The sequence below is a fragment of the Parus major genome, chromosome 23, assembly GCF_001522545.3.
Source record: "Parus major isolate Abel chromosome 23, Parus_major1.1, whole genome shotgun sequence".
In the NCBI taxonomy this organism is placed as follows: Eukaryota; Metazoa; Chordata; class Aves; order Passeriformes; family Paridae; genus Parus; species Parus major.
This window is the reverse complement of record NC_031791.1, coordinates 1860347-1882562: the sequence shown is the minus strand read 5'-3', so window position 1 is coordinate 1882562 and position 22216 is coordinate 1860347. Positions and strand designations below refer to the sequence as shown.

Sequence of the window (22216 nt, the reverse complement as noted above, 5' to 3'; positions counted from 1 at the left end):
CCCGGACCAGCCAATGATGATGCGGCGCTGTCTCTGAGGGGCCGCAATGGCGGCCGTGCCCTCATTGCCTTTGGTGCTCTGCCAGACAAGAAAGAAACCCCAAGCTGTCAAAATCACTCTTACTTTGTAACATTGCATGTTGCAATTCTTACTGATAAAAAAATATCTGGTCACATTAGCGTGGAACAAAACATAAGGGTAACTCATTTGTATCTGAATAGACTGGTAAAGATCACTCACAAAGTCATTGTTTCAGTGTAAGTTTTATTTTGGCATTGAGGCTTGCTTAAAAAATAAGGGGTTTTATCCCTCAGTCTTTACAACATGGAAATAAAACCATTTAAGATGACTTTATAAAATGAGACAACACAGTGAGGCACTTGGAGCATTTATGGTAACAGAACAGGCCAGGCCTAGGCTCCTCATGTTTAAATTAAATTAAAACAGCAGGTAATGCACATTTGTCATCCTGTGATTTTTTTTTTAAAAAACCACACTTTTGATTATTTTTTATTCATTTTGATTCAATCAAGTCCATAATCCTCTGACGTTTAAGGATTGTCTGTATTGTTCTTTTTAAAAAACAATTAGGCTGACCCAAACCATCCCTTTTAAAAAGAGATTATCACAATTATCACGAGATACAGTTGGGAGTGAACCCAGGGAGAACTTGGGACATCCCATTCCATTCCCTTCTACCACAGCAGCAAAACTCCCAACTTATCATAGTTATCATAAGTGATAAGAGGATTCCAGGTACAGTCACATGCTTTAAGATTTCACGTGGCAATTTATTTACAGCAATTCAGCACCACCTGGTGGCACGACTTCTTTTTTAAGTAGTTTAAAAGATGTGGTGGTTTTTTTGGTTTAATTGGCATCATTTTTTAGGTGTCTAATTTTAAACACTCAGATTTTTTTCCCCACATTACATCTGAGCCACTGCAGCTATTTTGGATTTATGTAATACGGAGGAGGAACATCAGCTCATCATCATCAGAACTAGAACATGAAATATGCAAATGAAATCAATCTAGATGAACATTATCTCCTGCCACGCTGTAAAAATGGAGTATTTTAGTTATCAGCTCCACCAATTTCTGTATTTGATACAGCTCCTAGCACATATCAGCCTTAGAAGCTGACTGCCAGCATTCCTGGGAGACTTCCAACCTGTACAAACGTCACCTTCTCCATATCCCCCAAAACCCCAATTAAATCTTCCTATTCTCTGTCTCAGTGAAAACAGTCTGACATTCCCTGCAACTACTCTGTTCAATTTCTGATTTTAACTGGCCAATTCCTTCGTTTTTTCCACAGGGATTACAATTTTAGGGGGTTTTTGCCAGATGATGACCGATATCTACTCAACCACACTCTTGCTTTAAATATCAATAATGACAAAGACTTCTGGCTTTTCATCTTCACAGATCTGCATTGCTGAGTAAGTTATGGCTTTGACTTCTGTGCCCTAGGAAAGAGACACAAACCATAAATTTTCTAAATTATATAATTTTTACCACTTCAGAACCCCCAGTTCTTGTCACCTTCCTCAAAAGCTATCCATTTTTTTTTTCCAAAGAAGCTGTAACTACATTTGTTCTGATGAATAAAAAAGTTGCCACACTAATAGCCAAGCCAAATAGTGAAAAGGGAACTCTTCCCTTATTTTATTGCCTCTAAATACCACAAATTCCTTCTCTTACCTCTGACAGACCATCAGCATTTGCTAAAAATGATACAGGTCAAGACATCAGATTTTGCTTCTAACAATTCTTTAGGAAAAGAAAAAAAAAAAAAGAAGAAAAAAGCAAAAACTGACTAAGCAGAAATCTGTCCCAATAGTGTGAAATTCAAATACATAAATTTTGAACATAGATTGAGTTTCTGTGTTATTAAGCTCACAAAAAGGAAGCCAATTGAGTTAATTTGTTGAGTTTTGCTAGTACTGAGGAAATGTCACACTCAGGCCAACAGTTTCAGGGACACATTCACAAAACCATGCAGAAAGTGAGATCTTGAGTTCAGTGGTACTTCAACACATTTATATTTTGATCTCTGCAGAACTCAGAGGTCTGATTTAAAGGACACCACACCTCCTCCTCCTAAAATAGAAAAGCTTGATAGAGGAAGCACTGCCTACCTGTGGGTGTTTGTCTAAAGAGAACTCTTCTCCCCACCTGTAAAGGCAAAAAAATGGAAGAGAGGTGTTGTAATTTTAGTAATATTTACCAAATGCTACAATTAGTTTCAGTGATGAGCACAGAACAGTGAGATTTTCACTTAAAGCCTCAAAGAAAGCAAGAAAAGTCAACAGTCTGTTTTCAGACAATGACTTAAGCTCACCCAATTGATCTTATTTTGAACTGCATTCGGTCAATGTGAAGCACTTTCACTTCCTGCAGAGAGTGGGAGGAGAAATGTGTCAATCACACCTTCAACCTTTGGGCAGAACTTCTCAGTAAACCCCACTTACAAAGGTTATTTTCCACTGTTTAGACACCTTCCACCAGCCCAGCTTGCCCTAAGCCACATCCAGCCTGGCCTTGTATTTTTTGTGTTCCTTTTTCCTCTAAAATACCATTGCATTTAGAGCTGGGATTATCAGGGAGCAGCTTTGTCCTACAAATGGAAAAAGCTGAAACCAGAACACTTACCCTGGGTATAAAAAACTCATCAGCACTGAATTTATACAGCCACTCATCCAGGAAGTGAAAGAGAAGAGACAACAGGTCATGCCCTGTGTGGTTGAAGCAGAGATTTTCTCATCAAAAACATTTTTAAGAGCACCTCAGATGTACAGGAGATTCAGATAACAATGCTTAATTATATTTTAATTAACTGCACTAAGGCTACATGTAAAGGTTGAGATTTTTGGTACCTTTCTCCCTCTCATAACTCTCCACAGAAGAAGTGTTGACCTCACCTTCTGCCTCTACCTCCACTGTACCCACGGGTTCCACGGTGCTTGTGTCTGTCATGTAGCCAAACATGGCCATGGCACACTGCTCAAAGGCTTCTTCCAACGTGTCTCCCCAGGCATGGAGCCTAAAAAAACATGGAATAATCTCTGGAATATAATACTGGGTCACAACAAGAAGAAACAGCCCAAAGTCACAAGCAGGTGAGCAATCAGAACTTGGGGATTCAGGCAGAGGAGGTGAATGAGCAAAAAACACCTGGTTTTTCTAGGAGTTTGTCAGAAGAGTTTCATGAGAGAACTTGGAAAATAAATGTTTTGCCAGCCACCAAGAAAGTTCTTTCCTAATGTGGCTAATTGTTGTGTGTAAAAGTAAACCACACAGAAGGAACTTTGTTTAAAAGGGGGAGATTAAAAAGAGATTTCAAAAGACATTTTCAAATAACAGAGGCACCATAGAAATACTAAAAAAGAAACCAAACATAATTCTGTGGTGTCCCAAAAGCAGGAACACTATCAAAGCACCCACTGAGTGACATTTCAGAGCTCCACAAGGTGTTACATCTGCAAACTGTCCTTGGCTGTTACTCCAGGCTTTAAGCAGTGTAAAAAATAATCAATTTGTCACCCTGAGAAATCCCAGCTGCCCACACTTACTGCACGTCTGCTGTGTGATCCAAATCTGAGGGGAAGTGAAAAGAAAAGGAATGATGTCACCAAAAGTATTTATAACATGAGGATTAAAAAAAAAAAAATAACACAAATATCTGCTTTTCTAACAAAACATTTTTGCATTCATCTGCAGATGTGATAAATCTATTTTGTAGCATATTAGAAAAATTTAGCACAGGTGAAATTTTGGATTATTTCTGCCCAAAAAAACCCCTGTTTAATGTGATTATGTCAGTGCAGGGTTTGGCTTTTGTAACCCAACAGGCTTCCACAAGTTAACTGCAATAAAAAGAAACCTTCACCAGGAGTAAGGAGTTTATGCTGAAGTCTGCAGGACTGAAAATTATTCATGCAAAGGATGAGATTTGCAAATATTTCTAGCTCAGTGAGGAAATCTACCTGTCCACACCCAAAAGCAGCTATTATGCAAAGAGAAGAATTTAAAACACAGGATGGAATATAAAATAGAAGACAAACTTTACTCATGAAGAATGATTAACATCACATAAATCCAGCTGTACATGAACCTCATTTGTATTTATTCAGAGGAATGAAAGAAATGCAAAATTCCAGCAGAATTAAGTTGGGATGTGAAACAAATGCTGACTTCAACTGAAAAATTGTCCTGGTGCTGTTTAAAGAGACCACACACTATTAAAGGGTTCTCAACAACGGTCTCTAAAGCAAACAAATTCCTTTAGATGCAGAAGAGGGATAAAAGTTCCTCCAGTTATGGAAACTGCATGGCTGCAGTGATCTGTCACCATATTTCTGCACTTCTAGCAAATAAAGATCTGAACACAGCCTAAAAATATAAATTCTAACAGAGGTAACAGAAACAATCCATCCAGACAGATACTGGTGACATGGAAAACAGGCAGGGAATGGTCCCCTGCCTTAAGCTGGCCCTTGGGCTGCCACCCACATCCTCTTAGGAGACATTCCAGGGGTGGGGAATGTAGAGATAATCATCTTTAAGTAGAGTAAAAACACCACACACAAGGCCAGCACATTTTTGAATGTCTCTTCCTACAAGAGAGGTAGAAAAATGGCTCAGAAGAGGAAAAGTTTTCAGGGTTAGACTTAAGTAATTTATTTCCATCGTTATTTTTTTTCAGTGCCTATAACAAGAAAAGCACAAGGAAGAAAATTGGTTTCTCATTTCTGTATTTCCTGTTATCTTCCTTGCTCTCACAACAGCACTGTCACACCCACACTGCGAGACAATAATACTAAAAAATATTAAAAATACTCACATTCATATTTTTTGCAGAGAGGGGGGTACTTGGCTTTCACAGCTTTCTGCTCCTCAGTCAGGTTGTAATCCCTGTCCTCGGCTGCCATCGCTGAGGGCTCCACAGGAAACTTTCCTGGTGCTGGAGAAGATCCAGGAATTCTCCCTCACTTCCTGGTATCCCCACGGAGTGATTCAACCTGTGCAGAGCAGGGAGGATTCCTCTCAGTGCTAAATTCGAGTCCTTTCAGTTCTTTTGAAACTGGGGCACGGGGAAGTTGGGAGTTCAACCCCACACCCATGAAGTGATGTTTGTTCTCAGCCAGGAGAGCCAAGGGAAAAATATTCTATATGGGAATTGTGGACTTTGGCTTTTTCTGTGAGGAATTGTGTTTCTTCTTCCCTGTGTACACTAAGCATTCCATTCATTCACAAATAATAAAATATAGCCCTGATGGAAACAGCTGTAAAATGAATTAAACTTCCATGCTTTAGGTTAATTTTAATTTTCTAAGTAATTCTTTTGAGGGTGCTCAGCTCATTGTACACCTGAAGTATCACTGCCCCCCCAAAACCCTTGATATGACCTTACAGAAGATTTTTCTTCAGAAAAAAAAAAAAAAAAGTTGTGTTCTCTTAGGTCAAGGATTACATTTAAACCTCCAGACCTCAAAATTTGTGTGTAGCAAATCCAGCTGTCACCCAAGTGCAAGGCATTTCCTGTGCTCATTTTCTGGCTCATTTTTTAAATAAAACTTTTTAAATAAAAACCCCAAAGAAGTGCATCAACTGCCACATTTAAAAGTCAGGTTCTCACACCCAATCTCAAAAGTTGCTGTTTTCCACTTCATTTGTAAAACCTGACACAAACCGAAGAACCCAATTAACTTCACGCTACTTAATTTTCCAGATTTCCAAACATCATAACCATTCTTTAATACTTTTGTGCATTATAAGATTTATCCACAGCTGAACCCAACACTTCTCTAAACAATGCAGATAATTTACAGATATCCCTTAACTTTTACACAGGAGTTGCTTCTTATTTCAAGGCTTAGAAACAAGACACAGGATTTCCAATTTCTAATTTCAGGTAAACATCTAGGTGTGTTGGAAAGAGAAGTCTGAAACTGAGGGCTCAGGGTATCTCTTGAGGAATCAACACAGATATAGTTTTGATATTTGATTTTAAACCTGTTAAGTCTCAGCTGTGTAGAGTCAGGTCCCGAGATCCCCTCAGCCGACCAGAACCAGCAAATATTACGCCTCTAAAACTCACCGCAGCACTGAATTGTGGAAAAAGGGAATATATTCGTGATTACAGAGAATTAATAACACGCCGAGGATACCCGATGGTGTTAGGGCGGCCCTAGAAGGAGGCCTCGGCCCACACACGCACCGGACCGGTGCAGTCCCGCCCCGGTACGCTCCGCCCACGGCTGTGGTGATCAGAAGAGCCTCAGCCACCGGTTCTTCTAAACCGGGGACCGGGAACAAGGATCGGGAATCAGGAGCGGACCCAGAACCCGCTGCCCCTCAGCACCGGGCGCGGCCCCTTTAAGAGCGCGCCGGGGCGCTCCGGAAAATGGCGGCTCCCAGGGGGAGCCGTCCCACGTGACCGCCGCGCGCTCCCTGTCACCGCCCCCTCTCCCTCCGCTGATTGGTCGGCGCCCCCCGGCGGCGGGCTCTGATTGGGCGGCGTTGGCGCGCGAAGGGGTGCGCGGCGCCGGGAGCCGCACGCAGCGGGGGCAGGAAACAATAGACGGAGCCGCGGCCGGAGGGGTCGGAGCAGGGAGCGCTGACACCGCCCGCCCGCCTCGCCCGTCCCCTCCCCGGCGGCGTCGCCCCCCGCCCCGCGGATCTCGCGAGAGCGGCGCTGCGCTGCGGTAGGAGGTCGGCGGAGAAGGACGGACGGAGCCGCCGCCGCTCCCGCCGCCGCCTCACCCTCCTCCTCACCTTCCTCCTCCTCCTCTTCCTCCTGCCCCTGCCTCAGGAAGATGCCGCGCTCCGGGCCGCTCCCCGCCGCCTTCTCGCTGCTGCTGGCGACGGCCGCGCTGCTGCCGGGACCCGCCGCGGCGCAGAACGGTGAGGGAGGGCGGCGGCGGGGGAGCCGGGAGGGGGGCGCGTTGCTATGGCGGCGGGTGCGCTGTGGGCAGCCCCGCGGGTGGGGGGGCGACCCCGGCTTTGGGGGGAATCCTTCGTGATTTGGGGCCCCTCGGGGGGAAGGGAGGGAAGGAGGAGAAAGGGAGGAGGGGGGGGAACAGGGTCGGCCCCCCCCGGCTCCTCCTGAGGCGCCTCGTGCCGCCGGTAAAATGGAACATCTCCTCATCTCCTCCCGCCTACTGAACCTGCATCTGCCGGGCCGCCTTAAATCATTTATAATGCAATAAAGCCCGTAGTTCCTTAGCAACTGGAGAGGTCCTTCTGATAGGAGCGTAAAAGAAGGAATTNGAGGGCCCCCACCGCCGGTCATGGCCGCCGCTGCCTCCTCGCGCCCGCGGCCCCAACCGGGGAGAGCGGCTCGGGCCGGGACCCTCTGCCCGCCCTCGTGCCCCCAGGAGGGGCTTTGTGAGGCCGGGAGGGCCGGGCCGTGCCCTGCCCTGCGAGGGGAGCGGGCAGACAAAGAGCTGGCACCGGGCGCTGCCGCCCGCCCTGAGGGTGACCCGGTTCGGCGGGAGTGCCTCCGTTTCATGGGCGAGCTCCGGTTCCATGGGCGAGCTCCGGTTCCATGGGGGTGCCCTCGGTTCCACGAGGGTGTCTCCTTTCCGAGGCTGAGCTCCCCCAGGTCTGCCCGTCGCCTTCTCCTCTGCACCGGAGGCTGGTGACAGATGGGCCGAGAAAGTGCTTGAGAGCGACAAGGCAGCAGAAGGAGCCTTGGGAAACTGGATTTTGGGAACAAGTAGTTCGAGGCTGCACCCAGACTGATCTGTTATAAACAGCAGTTGCTGGATTTTTTGCCTTTAAGCATCATTTCAAATCTGGGTTTTGCCTCCCTGTGCATTAAGTCTCACAATTTTACTGTGTTGCTCTAACAACATCATCATCATCATCAAATCATCCCAGAATAGATTGGTCTGGAAGGAACCTTAAACTCATCCCATTCCACCCCTGCCATGGCAGGGTCACCTTCCAGTATCCCATGTTGCTCCAAGCCCTGTCCAGCCTGCCCTGGAATACTTCCAGGGATGAAATTTGACATAGTTAATATTAATTCCCAGCCATATATCCAGAAAAAAGTATTAGCATGTGCAACAGGGTTTTTTTTAACCATTTAGTAACTACTCCAATAGAGCAAAGAGCAAACCAGGGTGTGATTGATGTATTTGACTCTAATCCATTGCCTGCCCACAGCGCTGTGTAGGTCTGTAGATACACTTATAAATAATTAATTGTATGTATTTATTGAAAAAAAAAATATTTCAGCAGCCTTTGATGATGCAGTGGAAGAGCGTGTGATCAACGAGGAATATAAAATATGGAAAAAGAACACCCCCTTCCTGTACGATTTGGTGATGACTCATGCCCTGGAGTGGCCCAGCCTGACTGCTCAGTGGCTTCCTGATGTCACAAGGTAAAGGGATCCTTCTGTTCTCTTTCTAAAGCAGAATAAACAGCAAATCCAGGATTGTGCTGAGAGACTTTTGAGATCGCAGAATCCCAAACTGGCTTGGACAGGAAGGGACCGTAAAGCTCATCCAGGGGCACCTTCCACTATCCCAGGTTGCTCCAAGTCCTGTCCAACCTGGCCTTGGACTCTTCCAGGCATATGGCAGCCACTTTCTCCTGTGCCAGGACCTCTCCATCCTCACAGAGATTTTGTGATCCCTGTTTTCTTTTCCCCTGCAGACCTGAAGGCAAAGATTTCAGCATCCACAGGTTGGTGCTGGGTACCCACACCTCAGATGAACAAAACCACCTGGTGATCGCCAGTGTGCAGCTGCCCAACGACGATGCCCAGTTTGATGCTTCCCACTATGACAGTGAGAAAGGAGGTAAGAGCTCAAAAAAAAAGGGATTTTAACCATTTTCCCCTTCCTTTCTCAATAGAAAACTTGTCTTTCCCTAAAGTTCAGGCAGCAAAATTGAGATTTTACTTCTAAAAAAATTAGTTTCTAAGCAGTGCTTTGTTAATAGAAAAATACTCTATTTTTTTGAATGTTTTAATAATCTAATGATGGAAACAAAAGGTGGGGGTTAACTGCAAAAATATTTATGTGGGAAAACTCCCCTGTTTCTCAGGAATTGCCCTTAAATCCCATGCAGTGCTTTCAATTGGTATTTTTATTACCACATTTGTAAAGTCACACAAAAGATTTTTGCACAAACTCGTGTAAAAGAATACTTTTTATATCAAGGGAATGTAACATTTCAAACTTTCCAAAATTCAAACTTTTTCAAACATTTCAAAATTTCTTCATTTGTCTGTGAGTTCTGCTGCCTGATTGCTGATTCACCCTCTGGTGTGAAATTGTGTTTTATTCCATGTATCAGACTTGAATTTGATGCTTTGTAACCTTTATGGCTGCCCCAAGTTAGACATTTCTCCTGTTTGCTTGGCTGAATCAATCTTTCCACCTGGTGAAAGTCCTTAATGATCCAATGTTTGCTTTTCATTTTACAGGAAGTTTGGATTGTGCAATGAGTATTTTGATCTTTGGGCTTCTTAAAGTTATTTATGAACACAGGGTTGTCTAATAAATACTTGTTTCTATTCTATTGTAGTATTTCTCGAAAAGATTTTAAATTAATTTTAAAATAATCCAAAACTCATTCTTTTCACACAAATTTTGCAATTTCATGAGCTATTAAGTTATTTGATGTATAAAAATAAGGGAGCTTTAACAAGTTGTATCACAGTCCTAAAATTGCAATTTGTTTTTACCACAACTTCGTCCGTTCTGAGAGCTTGGTAGCAAAGCTTGAATCAACTCTTTGTCACTTGTTCTGAAACTGGCTTATTATTCACAACTGTTTCATTCCTAGAGTTTGGAGGCTTTGGCTCAGTAAGTGGAAAAATTGAAATTGAAATCAAGATAAACCACGAGGGAGAGGTGAACAGAGCCCGTTACATGCCCCAGAACCCCTGCATCATCGCCACCAAGACTCCCTCTAGCGATGTCCTGGTCTTTGATTACACCAAACACCCCTCCAAACCAGGTCTGTGCTTTTGTGAGCAGCCAGCTCATCCCCCAAAAAGAGATTAAAAAATGGTCTGGGTTGCCCCTTATTTGGGATTTTTGGGCCCAGTGGGTGTTTATTCATGAGGTTGTTTTGTATGAAGTTTAAACACATGTATCCAAATGTAGCCTTGGAAAAGGAAACCTTTTCTTGCACTTCCTCTGCTTGTTTTGTCACCTCACTGTGAGGTATTTGGGGTGGTAGAAGGTGGATTTTTTGGAAAAAATGATTGAATTGGTGGGTAGCTGAGCTTTTCCCCTGATACCCTGTTATTTTAAGTTACTTAAATATTAATTATTTATATATATATTATATTTATAATATATAAATATTAAATATTATTTAAATTAATTATTTAAATATTAAGTCATTTACCTATGAACTCATCAAGATTAAAGTAAATCCTTTTGCCACTTGTGGGGAGGATCAAAAGTGCCTTCCTCACTTTAAAAGTGCAGTTGGAGATGATGAGAAGAGGAAAAATATCCCACCTCATATTTCTGGGGGTTCAGGAGTAGCTTTTTGGGCAGTTTTTCATCGAGTTCATCAATCACACCCTGAAGTTTTTTGAACAATTTTGAGCAGTAACAGCTGAGCTGCTGTTCCTCCCTCCAGCTGGAATTCAGGCCAAAGTGTGGAGGTGGCTACTAGGTTAAAGTCAAGTCAAATAAACTTAATGCCAGGTATTCCAGGATGTGCTGGGAATGATTCCAGGCACTGGAATCCTTAACCTGCCTTGTTGCAGACCCTTCTGGGGAGTGCAACCCGGACCTGCGTCTCCGTGGGCACCAGAAGGAGGGATATGGACTGTCCTGGAACCCAAACCTCAGCGGGCATTTGCTGAGTGCTTCTGATGATCATGTGAGTACTTGGAGCACAGCTGGGGTGAGCCTGCACTTGCTGTGCCTTGGGAAGGGCAAAAACATCCTGGGTTTGAGGGGGAGGAGGGCAAGAGAGTCTAAAGATGTAATCTTTTTACATTTTTGTTGTTTTAAAGACAATTTGCTTGTGGGATATCAGTGCTGTTCCCAAAGAAGGTAAAGTGGTGGATGCCAAGACCATCTTCACAGGACACACAGCGGTGGTGGAAGATGTATCCTGGCACCTGCTCCATGAATCCCTGTTTGGATCTGTTGCTGATGATCAGAAGCTCATGATGTAAGTGGGGGAAATTCACAAATTGTTTCAGCCCCTCAAGCTTTCTCATCTCCAAAATCAGTGAAATGGAATACAAACCTTTGTTAATTCCATGTTTTCCCTTCCCAGCTGGGATACCCGGTCAAACAACACCTCCAAACCCAGTCATTCCGTGGATGCTCACACAGCTGAGGTGAACTGCCTCTCCTTCAACCCCTACAGTGAGTTTATCCTGGCCACAGGATCAGCTGATAAGGTACTTCTGCCTGGATTTTGGAGTGTTCTTGCTCACTTTCTGGGGTGGATGCATATGCTGGTTACTTCAACAAAATATTTTTATATTTTTTTTTTCCTAGACTGTTGCTCTATGGGACTTGAGGAACCTAAAACTGAAGCTGCACTCATTTGAATCACATAAAGATGAAATATTTCAGGTATAAAAAAAAAAGTTGTTATCTTTTATCCCCACATACTTAGTTCTACTCAGCAGCCTGGAAAAGAAAAATAGTTTTTTCACAATATTTTTGCACTTAAAAACTCATATTCTGTTCTTTTATTTGTTTATACTTTTCTGGGTGTTGTTGTTGTTGTGGAGCTGCAGAGCTCCAGTACAGAGAGTCAAGAAAAGGATCAGGGAAATGCTCTGGAGCTTTAACCACAGCAGAAGGATGAAATGGTAGCAGTGCAGGGTCCATTAAATTATTCATGGCAGCAGATTGAAGCCCAAGGAAATGGCTGCAGTGTTTCCATCTCAGCCTGGCCCTTCAGGAAGCTTTAACACTCTCTGACAAAAGATAATTGCTGATTTTGCTGCTGTAAATGTAGAATGTTCACATCGTGGGCAGCACCTGCTTAGCAGATTAAATATTTCCATCTCCAACTCACGCCTTAATCACAGCAAAAATATGTAGAGTTTTTTTTTTGGTGGAGGGATTATCAGTTCAGACTGTGTTATGTCTAAATCAAATTACAGAATCCTGAAATGCCATGTTAGTGTGCAGAATTCTGTGTTCCTTCCTAATCCTGTGATCCTATTATAAGTGGTGTGTTCTGGAGAGCTTTATCTCCAGCAGAAGCAATAAATGTGAGCTTTTGGGCAGTTAAGCTTAATTACAGTGATTTCTTTTCATGTGAGAGCTGTGCCTACTGCTAAAGGAATCCATGGGTTCTATTTGTGCAATTCTTATTAAGATAAGGAGCAGCCAATACCTTTGGGAGCTGTTTGCACTTGGAAACACGTGTGTTTTGTTAGAGGAAAAGTTGCAGGTGGCACTTTTTTTGCTGAAATGTCTTTTTGTTTGTCAATATTCACAACTCTTCCTGTGATAACTGTTATTTACACATATTTCTGTTGTTGTCAATTTGAGTTCTTGTAGAGCTTTCAGGGTACAAAATGAACAGTCCCAAAGTGTTGGGAATGTTACTTAAATCCCACTTTTAAATTTATTCCTGTCTGTAGGTTCAGTGGTCTCCCCATAATGAAACCATCCTGGCCTCCAGTGGCACAGACCGCAGGCTAAATGTTTGGGACTTGAGGTAAATCCAAAATTCCTCAAAATATTATTGATTAATTGTATCACACCTCAAAAAGAAAACCCCAAACCAACCCCCAACTTTTCTTTTCCTCCTTTTTTTTTTTTTTTAACAGTAAAATTGGAGAGGAGCAATCCCCTGAAGATGCTGAGGATGGTCCCCCAGAGCTGTTGGTGAGTTTTTTCACTCCCATTAATTATTTTAACCTATTACTCATCCTGCAGTGCAAATTTCAAACCATTCCCTTTTTTATTTCCCCAATCCTAGTTTATCCATGGTGGTCATACTGCAAAGATCTCAGATTTCTCCTGGAATCCCAATGAGCCCTGGGTCATTTGTTCTGTATCAGAAGATAATATCATGCAAGTCTGGCAAATGGTAAGTTGTGTTGAAATTCCTGGATTTCAGCTTTTATTTACAGGCCTCAGAATTACCCAGTTTGTAGCACTGCTGAAATCTCAAAGGGGCACTGAAATCCCCTTTAGCTTTGGCCAGAGCAAAAAGGTTTCCAAACACTCGGGAGATGTTTTGTGTTTAAAAAACAAAAAAGAAAAAAGGAAATTTTTCCCTTCTGTGTTTGAATGAAAACAGTGTGTGAGAAGCAAGGATGAAATTGAAGTTTCTGTATTATTGTCTTAAAGAATATTTGAGATTTCATTCTCCAAAGATGAAAAGGGTGCTGGTGAACAGGAATGGTTTGCTGGCCCCTACATTCCCAGCTTGTTGAAGGGAACCAATCTTGACCTTCAACAAGACAATTTTCCCAGTTGTTTTTTTTTTTTTTATCTCTAAATTTTGTTCTTGGCAGTTTTCTGTGTAGTTCTTTTAGAAAGTGCTGCTGAGTAGAGGATCTACAAAATAAATACTTGAAACACTTTTGTAAGTCTTGCAGTGGAGTCTCCTTTAGCAGATTCCTTGTTACAGGACATTTTTAAGACCTGGATTTATGGATAAGGTTGTTTGTGTTGCTGCTTTAATGTTAATGGGACCAGGGATGGGTGATCCATATCTGCAAATAAAAAATGACCAGAACTTTCAGGGGGTGGAATCCTGTCCAGAGGGGTTGGAGATGTTCCCTCAGTGTCTCCATCCCTGTCTTGCAGGCAGAGAACATCTACAATGATGAAGATCCCGAAGGAAGTGTGGATCCAGAAGGTCAAGGATCCTAGATGACAACTTCTCCCTGTTTTTAGTCTTTTCCTTCTCTTCCCTCTCAGCCCTGATATTGACTTAACACTGGTTTTGAGACACACGTAGACTTTGTGTTCAGCCATCCTCCTGTAGATCCCATCACAGGCTTTTCCACCCACACACTGAGAACCCACCACCCAAAAAAAAAGGGCTCAGCCCCCTCAGCCAGGTCCCTGCTGTGGCTCCTTGACCAGAATTCCTACAGCAGCCTCCTTTATTGCTCTGGCTGTCCCTTTTTTAACTGCCTTCATCACACAGCAAGTTTGGGATTAGTTCTTTTTTCTCTCTCTCTTTTGCTTGATCCAGCCACAGGCTTTTGCCTAATTTAAACAAAAGTTAAATTGGCAGAGCTGCCCGAGTGGGCTTGAGCCAAGAGAGATGATCCAAGTGTTAATCTCCTGACAGCTCAGAAATGGTGTGGAAGGTCTTGTCCTCCTCAGTACAACTCAGAAGTTGGAATTCCTTTAGTTATCTGTACCTTGTGGCTTTTTCTGCCTTTGCAGATACAAGACTTACAAGTTCTGACTTGAACTGAAATTTCTATATTTTTTTTTTTTCATTTTTTTTTGGTCTCTCCTGGCAATTCTGGGTTTTTCATTCCTTCCTTCCTTTCCCTTTCCCCTCTCCTGCTGGGTGCCAGCGGTTTGGATTTGTTAGCTATTCCTGCAGAGCCTCCTTCACCTCCCATGTTTTCTGCTCTATTGTGTGTTTCTTGAGCTGTGTTTTCACATAATGTTTCTTTCCTTTCTGTGAAATGGTTTTTAAAACTTGGGGGAGCCCTCAAGTTGTAAAAGGTGTTTGTTTGTACCAACGGATGACCCAGTGCCCTCAACAGCCTTGGCAGCTGGTGGAAAACAAATGAAATGTGTATGAACTACATTTTTTAGGAGTTTAGTCCTTGGCCACAAGGTCCTGCACGTCTTCCACTCGGGTGTCCAGTGCCACCAGCAGCCTGTTACTCGCCATCTCCTCATGACTAATTATGTGTAAGTCCTTCAGTTGGAATAAAGTTTTTCTACGTAAATGCTGCAAAGTTTGGGGAGTTCTGTGCTGTTCCTGCATTTACTGCTTTGTTTTTTTTCAGGATGTGGTCTCTACCTGTGTGTGTCCATAAGGGTGCTAGTAGAGATATTTTTTTTTATTTTTAAGATATCAAATTGGGTATTTCTTCTAATTTCTGCTGCTTTCTGAAATAAATTAATGAGCACTTGAACCCCCAAGCAGCCACCAAATCACTGAATTGTTCTTCCTCTTAAGCCTTGCTGCTGTCTGCATTTTAACTTTGCCTTTAGCCCTCTCCAGAGTTGTTTTTTGTTATCCTGCAGCATGAATTTGATACAAATACCTCAGTTTGACAGACAAATTTGGGCTTTTGAGACGCAGCTCTGAGAGTGAAAAGGCTCCTTAAACTCTGACCTTTTATTTTCAGTGTGAGACTCGATATGAAGTAGAAACCTCTTCCCCACCACCTCATTTCTGTGGAGCACGTCCCAGTACAGCAGAAACTCTTGAAATACAAAAGAAAATCCTCTTCAAAGGAGAAAACTTCTCTTGCATGTAAACTTTAAAAGTCAACCCCCCCTAACACTGGATTCCAGAACTTTCTGTGCAGGCTTAAACAATCTGGAACAAGATAACATTTTCCCAAACACAGCAAAACATCCATCAGTTATTCCTCATCCATATCCATTGTTCAGTACAAAGATTGTTTGCTCTGCTCCTCTGGGGAAAAGCAATTTTACTACAAGAACAGCAGCAGAACCTGGGGAAATACCCAGGGATTGTCTGGTATTCCCAGCTCCAGGCAGCTGCTGCACATCAGGCAGGGTAAAGCAGCATGAGGAGACATCCCTTGTATCCTCTGTCCATGGGTTTTTGCTACAAAGAGGATAAGTCCATGGTTCTAACAGTCCTGCTCTGCTTTTTCCTCTGATTTGCAGAGGTGGCCGTAGATTTCTAAGCAGCTCCTGTGAGGGGAGAAAGGAGATTTAGCCTATGGAATATTTACATCAATGCTTTGGCTGGAGAAAAGAGGAAAATAAGCTATTTTCATAGTATGGAAGAAAAAGGAATTGGGAAACACTTCAAGAGGCTCAATCCACGGTCTTGAGAGTGTGGGGGCCCAACCCAGCCCTTCCAGAGCCCTTGGCAAACAGGATTTAACAGAAGGGAATGCCATTTTTTGTGGGAGTTATGGAAAAGGCAGCTCAGACTTGCACTTGGAGCTTCCTGCAGCAAATGTGACAGCTCATTTAAAGGTGTCACTTCCAGGGCTGGCCATTTGTAGATTCCAGGAGTTAAGAGACTCCACTGCTGTATTTGGGATTAAAAAATGTTGAACTGTGATTTAGGAGAACTCCAGGCTGCAAGGACAGGGCTGAATCCTAAATGCAGTTTGTCCCCTTGGGAATGGCTGGTGACAGCACAGGCTGAGAGAGCTCATCCCTGTGCTTGGATAAAAAAATCTTTGGGGTAGGGAATGTCCTCCTGTGGTGTGTTTGGATGAGGAGGTTTGGGTGGAGAAGGGGAAAAAGGGATATTAAAAGAGCAGTGAGGCTGCAGAAAATGGTTAGGAACGGCTCCAGCTGAGGCTGGAATAACACAACAGCTCCAGCTTGGGTGAATAAAACAATCCACAAGCTCATGGACATTTTCTGGAGCTTTAGAAATTCGTGTGCAATGAGGACCTGACTGAAACCAGGAGAAGACAGCTCCAGCAGCTTCCCAAAGGCAAACCTCAGCTCCTTTCCACATCTCCCTAAGGAAACCACCACTTAAGTTGCCACACCTGCTGCTTGGGAAGCCACTCCTCTCCTCTGCAGGAGTTTCCAGCAAATCCCTCTGCTATTGGGCAAAGGAGCTGGAATTCCTGCCCCAGCAGCCCCACTGGGGAGCAGGAGGAAAAGTCTGTGCTGTCCCCCAGCTGTGTGACCCCACTCTGGACTCTTCCCCACCATCCCTTTCCTCCTCCCAGCCCCTCTGCCCCGCAGGGACGAGACCCAAACAAACTCACTTGTAGATGGAGAGTTCCCGATGGAGGCTGGTCCTGAGCTCCTCCAGCTCCTGGTTCTTGCGCTGCTGGAGCTGGACCCCGTTCTTGAGCTCCTTCAGCCTGTCCTCCAGCTCCTCCACCTGCTCCTGGGGGGAGAAAATGAGTGGGTGAGCTGAGGGAGGAGCAGCAGTGCTCCACTCACTCTCCTCCCTGCACAGCCAGCCTGCCCCTGCCCAACCACCCTCTTTAAAAACCTCTGCAAAAAAAGCTTTGTTTTAATACAAAGGTGGGAATTTGGGCTGGGCTATATTTTGTCCTTAGGCTTCTCCTGGCTGCTCAGTTTTGTCCCCTAAACAACTCTGTGTGTGTTTTGAGAAGCTGCCAGAGCTGTATAAACCTGTGAGTCAGAAGGAGATAAATAAAGAATTTGGGAAAAGGACAATGTGAAGGGATTGAATGACAAGGGATCCAAGGGATCCTGAAAATCCAGGACAAGCCATGGTGCTGGTGCTTCTGATCCCCATCCCAGCAGGGAGGAGCTGTGATGGAAGGGGAATGGCAGTTTCCAGAAACCGCTGCGAGCCGAGAACAGAGAGCGTTGAAAGGGGGGAGATTAATTGTGGAGCCTCTTTGCCAAGTGTGCTCTTGGAGATATTGAATTGCTTTGTCCCTCAGGCCGAGGGGATGCCTGGATCAGCCAGAAATAACCCTCCCAGGAGACAGCCTGGCCTTGGGGCTGTGGGGACATGGCTGAGACCCTTCCCCACCAGGAGAGGGATTTGAAAGAAAAGCCACCTGTATTTAAAAGTGGCTTTTCCAAGCATCTTGGCTCAGTGCTGTGCTCGGAGGAGCTGTGGGGAGTGTATGGTGCCTGTGCTCAACAGCATCGCTGAGCTTTGGGAAGGAAATCCCCATCCCTTCCACCTCATCCCTGCAGCCATTTCCAAGGGGCCAAAACCAAGTTAATATACCCAGGAGAAACCAGTTTTCCAAGCTGGGTGAAGCCCCAAGCTTCCCCACCACAGGTTTGCCTTAAGCCTGCTGTTTCACCTGGCCCGTGCCAGGGTGTGGGATGATTTTGATTCCAACCAGATGTTCCCCATCCTCCCCATCCTCATCCACCCCGCTCCTTCCCTGGGCCCTACAAGCAAATCCTGCAGCATCCTCATTTCCCTGGATGCAAAGCACGACTCCCATCCTCAGAAAAGGATGGAGCAGTGTCCTTTGGGGCACGTACCCGGTACTGCCCGACCTCCTCATCCCTTTTCTGCTTGACCAGGACAATCTGCTCCTCCAGGCTGCGGTTCTGCAGCCTCAGCCGGCTGACCTCGCCCTGCAAGGGCCTCAGGGCTTCCTTCATGCCCTGGATCTCTCCCTGCATCTCCTGCAGCGCCTTGGCCCCGGCCTCGCGCCGCTCCAGCAGCCGCAGCAGCTGGGGCTCGTAGTGCTCCTCCAGCCCCCGCCGGCTCTCGGCCACGAAGCTCTCGAACTCCACGGAAAGCCGGCGGCTCTCCTGGAGGTACAGGTTGTCCTGCCGGCAGGGTGGAGCCTCCAGGCGCTGCCTCAGGACTTCCTTCTCCTTCTCGCAGGTCTCCTTCAGCTGGGACAGCTCCCCTGAGAGCTGCCCGGCCTGGCTCTCCAGCTCGCCCTGGTAGACGGCGTGCTGCGAGAGGTCGTGCCGGCGGCTCTCCAGCTGGTACTGACAGGCCACGCATTCCTTGGTCACCTTGAAGAGTTTCTGCTTGATCTGCCGAATCTCATCCCGCAGGTTGTCCCTCTCCAGCTCCACCTTGGCCAGCAGCCTGCAGGCTGCCTGGATCTCCTCGTGGGCATGGCGGATCTCCTGCAGCGCCGGCTCGCGGAGCTGGGCCAGCTCGGCGATCAGGCTGTCCCTCTCCCTCTCCAGCTGTTCCACGATCTCAATGCACTCCTGGAAATAATTCCCCAGCTCTTCCAGGGTCAGGCACTGGTGCTCTGTGGCATCGGCATCCAGAGGGCCGCCTGCTCCCTCTGTGTCCATATCCAGCGGGATCCCTGCCCCATCTGCATTGTCTGGGATCCCTGCCCTGTCTGTGTCCATGGCCAGTGGGATCCCTGTCCCACCTTCATCCACGTCCAGCGGGACTCCTGCTGCACCCACATCCGCTGGGATCCCTGTCCCACGTGCATCCACCTCCAGTGGAATCTCTACTCCATCTGCATCCATGTCCAGTGGGATTCCTGTCCCACCTGCATCCACATCCAGGGGGACTCCTGCCCCATCCACATCCAGGGGGACTCCTGCCCCATCCACATCCAGGGGGACTCCTGCCCCATCCTCATCCAGTAGGACTCCTGCCCCATCCTCATCCAGCTGGGTCCCTGGTGTGTTTATCTCCAAGCAAGGATCCCTGCTGGCATCCTGCAGATCCTGGCTGGAGTCTGGGCTGCTCCTGTGCAGAGGTTTAGGTCTGTTCCCCACTGGCTCCGATGGGGTGTGAAGACATTCTGGGTGTGGAGCAGCTCCTTCAGCTGCTCCCTGTGGGTCTGGGGATGCTCTGGCTTCATCCAGCCGCAGCTCTGGAGGGGGCTCAGGCTGTGCCATCAGGTCCCTGGGAAGGAGAGGGGATGTGAACCAGAGCAATGAGTGTAACAGGACCTTTCCTCCCCACCCAGTGGGACCCCAGAGCCAGGGGTGTCCTGCTATGGCCCTGCTGCTGTGACCACCCCCGTGTCACCCACAGGGCCGGGCTCAACACTCTGCTGACAACTTGAGCCCAGACTGTCCGAAATAAGGAAAGAAAACCCTATTAAAACCCTATTAAAGTATCTGACTGCCAAGGAGGAAGAGTGAGGGATGCAAACACAGACCCCAAACCCAAAAGCTGCTCCGGTTGCCAGGGCCAACCTCCCCAGCGGCACCGACCTGACCCGTGTGAGCACTCCCTGGAAAACTTGCCGGGATTTTAGCGGTGTGGCATAACCTCACGACAAGGGAATGCACGGCTGGAAGCACAGGCAGGCTCCGGGATGACTGAGACGGAGCGAACCTCACACGCAGAGCCCCGGGCAAGCGGCAGCGTCTGCAGCAGGAGCCGGCGAGCTCCGAGCTTTGCAGAGTCATCCGATCCCGGCATTGTCCCCAGCCACGGCACCTGCAGCTGCCACCACCAAACCCTCGCTCTCGCATTCTCCCGGCTGCTCTTTGAGGTAGGATGGAGAACACAACGCTCGGGGACGAGCCGGGGTTTTTCCTGCTGCTGAGAGGAGCCGGTGGGATCGGTGGGAGGATGCTCTCACCTCTCGGCCACGCCGCTGAGCTCATGTCTAGTCATTCCCTAAGGAATGAGCACAGGCTGGCACTCACAGGCAGCCCTGGGCTGGGAGCAGCGGCTTTGAGCAAAGAACTGATTTTCCCCGATACTTTCTCTCCTAATAAGGCAGTTTTCGGCACTGCTGACACATCGCAGCCTCGGACTCAACGGCCGGCGGCAGGAGAAGGGGCAGCCCCTGGAAAGGTGGGAAAAGGGCTCCTCTCCCCCTTTTTTCCTTGCCCTCCCCGCTGCCAGTGCTTGTTTTTCAAAGTTTTTGGATCCGCTTTGCACGGGCAGGACGGGAGGGCGCCGTCCTCTCTTCCCAGCGGAGCGGGGGGGCTCTCCCACCCACCACCCCTCACCCCAGCGCCCCCCAGAACTCCTGCGTGCCCCAGAGGGACCTTCCCCCACCTTCCTGATCATTCCTGAGGAAACTCAGATCCCCTCCACCCCATCCCTGCCCCCTCTCCTGCCCCACGAGCCACCTCACCGAGGATCCCGCACCCACGGGACCCCCCCGGAGGCCCCCGGCCACCTCCTGCCCAGCCCTGCTGGCCCGGGTGGGCTCTTACCTTCCTCCCCTGGAGCCCAGCGCTGCCGGCTCTGCGCTGCACATGGGCTTAGCATGGGGCGGAGAGGGGTTATTAATAAACAGGGCTGGAAATCAGACTCTCCGGAGCAGCCGCTTCCCCCGGCCACCGCCTGCAGTGCCAGCTGCGGGCGCTGCCTTCCTCCGCCCCGGGGAGGAGGAGGAGGAGGAGGAGGAGGGCGGGGAAGGCCCGGCTGTCCGCATCCCTGGCAGAGGCAGCCGCAGGGACAGGCTGCAGCCAGCCCGCATCCCCGGTGAGCAGCCCTGGCAGCCCCCATCCCGCCCCGGCTGTTCCCAGCCCTGATTTATGGGCGAGCTTGGTTTTGCGGCCCCTTCCCGTGCCACTGGTGGCTCCTTCCCTGGATCCGCAGGTGCCACTGGTGGCTCCTTCCCTGGATCCGCAGGTGCCCGTCCCGCCGAGGTCCCGGGCAGGGCTGGGATGGGGATAATGGGGTGCCTCGGTGGGGTTGGGCTGTGCTGGGAGGGGAAACGCCAGAGGATGCAGCTCGTGGTCCCCAAATACCACTGGCTCATCCCGAGGATGGAATGGGATTTGTGAGGGTGCTGGCAGCACAGTGCTGTTCTCCCCGGGTATTGATTATCGACGGATTAAATACCAATATCTCAGGGTCCTTTCTACGCCCCACAAACCCCAGAAATGGCAGAGCACAGCCTCTGCTTCCTCTTCCGCCCATAACCAATCCCTGCCACCCTGTTCCCTCTGTTTTGGGGGTGGGGAAGGTGGCGTTTGTCTCTGCAAAGCCCCGTGGTGGTCACGGTCACACTCCTGGGTGTCCAACAGCAACACTGCCCTCACCCACTTGGTTTCCCACCTCTGTCCACCCACGGCTCTTCCCTCCCATGATGCCCATCCGCATTCTCCCTGCTCCGTGGATCCCAAACCCACATTTTGTCCATCATACCACCAACAAATATTTATACAAAATTCCAATTTTAGCTATATTTTTCCACTTGGGCATGGGTGCACCATCCTGGGGTGATGCCCCCCGAGCCTACCTCTGCCTGCTCCGGCTCCTGCCGTGCCCAGGAAGTCGGCACTCGCCTCTAAGGAAGTTTCTGGTTTACGTGCCCCAAAAGCACCCAGCAGCGCACACCACAGCCTGCGACATCGCCCGCTGCCACCCCGTCACTGTCACCGCCACCTTGCCCATGGCTCGCTGGCCACGGGGATACAGAAATCAAGTTTAAAATAACAACTCTGGTCCATCCTTCGGGAACAGAGCTTTAAAAGGAAAAGGGAGATTTGAGTGGGGTTTTTTTTTCCCTCTTTTTTTGGATCCCGTTGCTTTTTTTTCAGTGCGACACACCTTCTTTTTCTCTCTCTTTTTCCATGAAGCGCCTCTATTTTTGACTCAATCGGAGAGGAATGCTATTAATTCGCACAAGTTGGGTGTATAAATATCTATCTAGAGCTGCAACTGCCAAGGGGAGAAACCTGCGGATGGCACGGGCTGGG

At 47.3% G+C, this 22216-nt stretch overlaps 3 protein-coding genes across 10 annotated transcripts; 1 reads left to right on the top strand and 2 right to left on the bottom strand.

Moving 5' to 3' along the window:
- Positions 1-244: 244 nt before the first annotated feature.
- On the bottom strand, positions 245-6447 carry ZBTB8OS (zinc finger and BTB domain containing 8 opposite strand). 7 transcript variants are annotated; one of them, XR_004500106.1, is made up of 9 exons: positions 6106-6447; positions 4849-5026; positions 3578-3602; positions 2927-3048; positions 2658-2740; positions 2347-2399; positions 2144-2180; positions 1707-1775; positions 245-1471 (listed from the first exon to the last, which is right to left on the bottom strand). XR_004500106.1 is itself a non-coding variant. In XM_015649134.3 (9 exons), exons 3-9 carry the CDS (start codon positions 4934-4936, stop codon positions 1385-1387), a joined length of 495 nt encoding a protein of 164 aa, XP_015504620.1. In that variant the 5' UTR covers positions 4937-5026; positions 6021-6112; positions 6226-6443; the 3' UTR covers positions 245-1384. The 7 variants fall into 7 exon arrangements, 6 of the variants coding, with proteins under 6 accessions (XP_015504620.1, XP_033375383.1, XP_015504619.1 ...); XM_015649134.3 differs by lacking the exon at positions 1707-1775 and having other exon boundaries at positions 6021-6112; positions 6226-6443; XM_033519492.1 differs by lacking the exon at positions 1707-1775 and having other exon boundaries at positions 6021-6443.
- A 1775-nt stretch (positions 6448-8222) lies between these two features.
- Positions 8223-14889, top strand: RBBP4 (RB binding protein 4, chromatin remodeling factor). Its single transcript, XM_015649106.3, has 11 exons — positions 8223-8397; positions 8673-8818; positions 9810-9983; positions 10750-10865; positions 11002-11162; positions 11271-11397; positions 11498-11575; positions 12601-12677; positions 12790-12847; positions 12942-13052; positions 13778-14889. The coding sequence occupies exons 1-11, from the start codon at positions 8339-8341 to the stop codon at positions 13841-13843; spliced, it is 1173 nt and encodes a 390-aa protein (XP_015504592.1). The 5' UTR covers positions 8223-8338; the 3' UTR covers positions 13844-14889.
- Positions 14425-21944, bottom strand: SYNC (syncoilin, intermediate filament protein). 2 transcript variants are annotated; one of them, XM_015649091.3, is made up of 4 exons: positions 21757-21944; positions 18095-19448; positions 16879-17003; positions 14425-15832 (listed from the first exon to the last, which is right to left on the bottom strand). In XM_015649091.3, the coding sequence occupies exons 2-4, from the start codon at positions 19439-19441 to the stop codon at positions 15769-15771; spliced, it is 1536 nt and encodes a 511-aa protein (XP_015504577.1). In that variant the 5' UTR covers positions 19442-19448; positions 21757-21944; the 3' UTR covers positions 14425-15768. The 2 variants fall into 2 exon arrangements, with proteins under 2 accessions (XP_015504577.1, XP_015504576.1); XM_015649090.3 differs by lacking the exon at positions 21757-21944 and adding an exon at positions 20723-20870.
- Positions 21945-22216: the final 272 nt, after the last annotated feature.

Bases quoted from the DNA above. Each gene is read 5' to 3' on its own strand.
- ZBTB8OS (XM_033519492.1), bottom strand. From the start codon at position 4,936: ATGGCAGCCGAGGACAGGGATTACAACCTGACTGAGGAGCAGAAAGCT. The intron at 2,741-2,926 runs GTGAGGTCAACA...TCAACCACACAG, and splicing joins AGTGGAGGTAGAGGCAGAAG to GGCATGACCTGTTGTCTCTT. The intron at 1,472-2,143 runs GTAGGCAGTGCT...TCTCTTTCCTAG, and splicing joins CTTTAGACAAACACCCACAG to GGCACAGAAGTCAAAGCCAT.
- RBBP4 (XM_015649106.3), top strand. From the start codon at position 8,339: ATGACTCATGCCCTGGAGTGGCCCAGCCTGACTGCTCAGTGGCTTCCT. The intron at 10,866-11,001 runs GTGAGTACTTGG...GTTGTTTTAAAG, and splicing joins TGAGTGCTTCTGATGATCAT to ACAATTTGCTTGTGGGATAT. The intron at 12,848-12,941 runs GTGAGTTTTTTC...CCCCAATCCTAG, and splicing joins ATGGTCCCCCAGAGCTGTTG to TTTATCCATGGTGGTCATAC.
- SYNC (XM_015649090.3), bottom strand. From the start codon at position 20,766: ATGTGCAGCGCAGAGCCGGCAGCGCTGGGCTCCAGGGGAGGAAG. The intron at 19,449-20,722 runs GTAAGAGCCCAC...TCTCCTTCCCAG, and splicing joins CTGGGCTCCAGGGGAGGAAG to GGACCTGATGGCACAGCCTG. The intron at 17,004-18,094 runs GTACGTGCCCCA...TTCTCCCCCCAG, and splicing joins AGGAGGTCGGGCAGTACCGG to GAGCAGGTGGAGGAGCTGGA.